Source organism: Lipotes vexillifer, unplaced genomic scaffold (genome assembly GCF_000442215.2).
Source record: "Lipotes vexillifer unplaced genomic scaffold, Lipotes_vexillifer_v1.1 scaffold382, whole genome shotgun sequence".
NCBI lineage: Eukaryota > Metazoa > Chordata > Mammalia > Artiodactyla > Lipotidae > Lipotes > Lipotes vexillifer.
In genome coordinates this window covers 10,860,501-10,865,100 of record NW_006780611.1, presented here as the reverse complement: position 1 = coordinate 10,865,100, position 4,600 = coordinate 10,860,501, and the positions used below count along the sequence as shown (strand labels likewise).

At 64.2% G+C, this 4,600-nt stretch overlaps 1 protein-coding gene across 3 annotated transcripts in view; it reads left to right on the top strand.

Annotated features, from left to right (window-relative positions):
* Window positions 1–3,388, top strand: part of GGA1 (golgi associated, gamma adaptin ear containing, ARF binding protein 1) — a 19,832-nt gene extending 16,444 nt beyond the window's left edge. The window contains exons 12-17 of one of the 3 annotated variants that reach the window (XM_007454052.1): window positions 326–390; window positions 860–1,026; window positions 1,491–1,684; window positions 2,614–2,783; window positions 3,021–3,131; window positions 3,224–3,388. In XM_007454052.1, the coding sequence (XP_007454114.1) occupies window positions 326–390; window positions 860–1,026; window positions 1,491–1,684; window positions 2,614–2,783; window positions 3,021–3,131; window positions 3,224–3,334 (818 nt within the window). In that variant the 3' untranslated portion in view covers window positions 3,335–3,388. The remainder of the gene's footprint in view (window positions 1–325; window positions 391–859; window positions 1,027–1,490; window positions 1,685–2,613; window positions 2,784–3,020; window positions 3,132–3,223) is intronic. The other 2 variants (XM_007454054.1, XM_007454053.1) reach the window with 2 other exon arrangements.
* Window positions 3,389–4,600: the final 1,212 nt, after the last annotated feature.

Sequence of the window (4,600 nt, the reverse complement as noted above, 5' to 3'; positions counted from 1 at the left end):
CCCCCCCCCGCCCCCAGCTGCCCGATAATGAATGAAGGTTAAAGTCCTGACCTCAGTAGTTGAGTTGCCTTCTGAGTGGCAAGAGAGGAAGCATGTTTGGGCCCAGGGAATGAGCTCTTGGGGTCTTTGGTTTCTGCTTCTGCTCTGCAGCTGGTTCCCTCTCGGGGGGGGAGGGGGCATGTCCCCTTCAAGCTGAGCCTCTCGGAGGAGGGGGTGCAGGGGGAGGGTAGCAGTCAGGGAACCCTGACTCGGCACATAGTCACTCCGGCTCTGTTGCCTCTGATCACGAATCCAGCCGCTTTACCTCAGTCTTGTTTCCCTGCAGGCCTAAGCGACCCCACACCCGCTTCAGGCCCAGGATTGGATGGTGCTGCGTGGAACAGCTTCCAGGTAGGAGGGGCCCATCCCAGGGTCAGAGCAGCTGGGACAGGCAGCCTGAGGGGCAGTGAAGGGACAGGTGGGCAGGAGGGCTGGGGGAAGGGGTGGCCCCGGGGGTGGAGGCACCCATCCCAGGATGGAGGAAGGTGGACGGGCTCCCCTCACAGCGCTTTTCCCTGCATGTCTCAGCCTTGGGTTTCTCTTGGGTTGAGATGGGGGTTCCCCGTTCCTTTTCTCTTGAGGGTGACTCCGAGGTCCCTGGAACGGGATGGTTTCTTGAGTAGAATCCCAGACCAGGCCTGGCCCACCGATGGCCCTGGGGTGAGAGGGGCGCAGGCCGGCGGGAATGTTGTCCACACCCCTGCTGCTGCTTCCCCAGATGTCTCCTGCCGGGAGGGGCAGGGGCCTCAGGGCAGTGCCAGGTGACCTGACACCTTCTCAGCACAGCCTCACCCACCCGCATCCTTTGTATGCCCAACAGTCGTCTGATGGCACGGAGCCCCCCCACCCTACTCCGGCCCCCAACGTGGACAGTCGGCCCCCGGCGCAGACATCCCTGCCCACGAGTAGTGGCCTGGATGACTTGGACCTCCTGGGGAAGACCCTCCTGCAGCAGTCGCTGCCCCCAGAGTCCCAGCAAGTGCGGTGGTGAGGGCACGCCCTGCCCGGCCCCTGCCCCTGCCCCAGGCCCATCAGGGAGAGGCCCGGTGCTGCTTTGTCCCCATGAGCAGCACTGCCAGAGCACCACCGTGTGCCAAGTGCTGTCCTGGGCTCGAGGGACACAGCAGTGACCACAGCAGGTGCAGGGCCCATCCAACAGGGCGTGGAGGGTATGAGAGATAGGGGACCGTGCCCCACTCACGCCCTCCCCTAGGCCTGGCCTGCCAGCACCTGACAAAGACTGAAGGCCCAGAGGGCTGCCAGGGACGAGGGCATTGACCCCGAGTGGGTGGGGTGAGCAAGAGCTGCCCGCTCCAAGGTGAGGAGACCAAGGCCAGAGAGACGGGGGCATCAGCCAGCCATCAGGGACAGCCGGGAAGCCCAGCCTTTCCTGTGCCCCTCGTCTCTTGGCCACTAAAGCTTCACCTCTCAATGCACCGCCCTCCAATAAGGGAGAAGCAGCAGCCAGCCCCCCGGCTCACACTCCGGGACCTGCAGAATAAAAGCAGCTGCAGCTTGTCCAGCTCCAGCGCCACCAGCCTCCTCCACACCGTGTCCCCCGAGCCCCCTGGGCCCCTGCAGCAGCCCACACCGACGGAGCTCTCACTGGCCAACATCACTGTGCCTCTGGAGTCCATCAAACCCAGTGAGTAGGGTGGGGGCACAGCGGGTACCGGCTGGGCTGGGTCAGCTCGCGGCCCCACCCACCTTGCCTGCTGTCAGGAGCTGGATCTGGGGCAGCCGGTGGGAAGGCAGGGCTCCCCTCTCAGCCCTGCCCGACTCAGCGGGGCCTCTGGGCAACACCCTTCCTCTTGCCAGGACTCAGTTTTCTCACTGGTCCCAGAGTATCACAATACTGCGTTCTAAACTCCAGGGTGACCCAGGCAAGAGGACTTCTCATGGATGGCCCCTGCGCCCATCCCCGGGAAGGCAGGGCCAGGACAGGGGAGGTCTGTGGGACTCTCCAAGATCATAAAACCAAAACAGGATAAAGATTGAGGTCCAAGCCTAGGCTTCTGCCCGGGAGCAAAAGTGCCGCTCACGGCACCAGGCTGTGAGCAGGCTGATGAAGACGGGCTAGCCTCGGCGCTGTCCATCTTGTGAGCTCACCGTGACGAGGGTGTCACCCCCTTGGTGTCCCCAGGAGCTAGGTAGTGGTGCCACCGTCTTAGCAGTGTGGAGGACCCTGAGCTCAGAGAAGCAGAGTGGCTGTTCCAGGGTCACACAGTGAGAGCATGAGTGAAGCTCAGGCACAGCCCTTCACTCGAGCACTCTGGGAGCAGCCGCCTGACACTTCGGGAGCCTGGTTGGGACTCAGTTCCAGGGTGGGCATTCTGCCTTCACCATCACGCTAGAAGTCCACCTGCCTGTCTGCGCCCCAGACTGTACCCCTGACTGCACTGCTGCCCAGGGTCAAGGCGACAGCGTGGGTCTGGGTCTGTTCATTTCATCCCCAGCAGAGCAGCGAGTGCCCGGGGTCAGCCGGGTGCGGGGAGCTGGTCGGATGTGCTTGGGCTCAGGCTTGGCACCCAGCCCCCGCCCCCGCCATCGCCCTCTCCCCTTCTCCTCTGCCAGGCAGCATCTTGCCGGTGACCGTGTATGACCAACATGGCTTCCGGGTCCTCTTCCACTTCGCCCGAGACCCACTGCCCGGGCGCTCCGATGTGCTGGTGGTGGTGGTTTCCATGCTGAGCACTGCCCCCCAGCCCATCCGCAACATTGTTTTCCAGTCAGCTGTCCCCAAGGTGACAATGGGCAGACCCCCCCTCCTCAAGGCAGGGTGACCTGGGGCTGGATGGGGAGCCAGCTCTCCAGGGCAGGGGTAGGGTCTCTGTCTCCACGTCTCTGTCTCTCTCTTCCTGGGGAGTTGGGGGTAGAAGGGCCCCCAGAGGAGGAGCTGGCAGGAGGCTGGGCCTTGTTCCCCAGGGACCGGGGACGAGAAGCCAGGGCTAGCTGTGCCCATCCTGCCCTCCTGTCCACAGATCATGAAGGTGAAGCTGCAGCCGCCCTCAGGCACAGAGCTGCCAGCATTTAACCCCATCGTCCACCCCTCAGCCATCACCCAGGTCCTGCTCCTTGCCAACCCCCAGAAGGTGAGGGGCCTGGCTGTGCCAGGGCACCGCTGTGGGGTGGGGCAGCCTCTTTTCCCCGTCCGACCCTTCTGCCTTCACCATGTCTGCCTCAGGAGAAGGTTCGTCTCCGCTACAAGCTGCTGTACACCATGGGCGACCAGACCTACAACGAGATGGGGGACGTGGACCAGTTCCCCCCACCGGAGACCTGGGGGAGCCTCTAGAACAGAGAGGGGCTGGGGAGGGGGGGCAGCGGGACTGGCCACCACTGAGCCTGGGTTCCCACGGCCATATTCCCCGGGTCTGGTGCTTCTCCCCTCCCCCCTGCGGCCCCCTCCTTCCTTGCCCTCTCCCCTGCTGAGCCAAACCCCGCAGGAGGCCAGGCTTCGGTTTGCACTGGTGGGGACCGTCATCACAGGTGGGAAGCTGGAGCAGGGAGGTGCTGCACACGGGCCTCGAAGGACTTGGAGTCGTGGGGGGAAGCATGGCTGTCGGGCAAGGGCCAGGACCTCAGGCCCAGCCCGGACCCCAGCCTGGGGAGGGGGGTCATCCCCGCCTGTCTCTTATGCCTTATGGGAAGGCCCAGCCATAACTTGGGGCCGTGCTGGAGCCGGGACCAGCTCAGGCCTCCTCCATAGGAACCGGGTGACTGGGGGGCATGACGCCTGCACCCCCAGCTCTGCACTCTCGGGTGTGTGGTTTGACTCTCTTAGCTTTTCTCTCTGCGTGGCCCTGTGGTCACCGTCTCAGGGGGCCCAGTGAGGGGAGCCCCACCTCTCCCCCACTCCTCCTGGGGGGTCTCACTCCACTCTCCTGGCCCCTTTGCTGTCAGGCCTCCGGGGGGACTGTGGGAGAGACAGGTGGCCCCAGCTGGGGGCTCCCAGGCCCCTGGCCAAGGGAGGTCCTGCACTGGAGTTCTCAGTGTGTCTCTTTCATTCATTGGGCTTTGTCCATCCGTCTGTCCATGGGCAGAAGTGGGGTCAGTGTGTGAGTGAGAGCAGGAGTATTTATGGAAATAAAACGTCCTTTTTCCTGACCAGCAGCTCTCGTGGTCCTTCTGAGGTAGAGGGAGTCAGGAGGGGTCCAAGAGTGGGAGGACCCCGGGGCTGCCCCGCAGACCCCTCTGCCTCTCCTTGGAGATCAGGCCACGGTTCCTCTGCTCACCACTCCCAGTCCCTGTACCGGAAGAGGCCCAGCTCAGGGGCCTGTGGCCACTGCTGAGTCACCAGAGAGGACCCAGGGCTGTGGTGGGCGCAGAGCCGTCCCGGCTGGAAGCGAGTGGCTGCTCGGGCCTGCCAGGAGCCCCAGCTGCTGCAGACACTGAGGGGGAGGCCCCTGGCCACTCACAACTTCCTCTTGCTGCACTCAGCCCTCAAAACACAGCTGCGGTGCAGCACCACCCGAGGCCCGCGCCTCAGCTGCTCCTTCTCCCCAGAGGCTACTCCCAGGGAGCAGGGTGCCAGCTGCAGCTTGTTTCCGGAGAGGCCCAC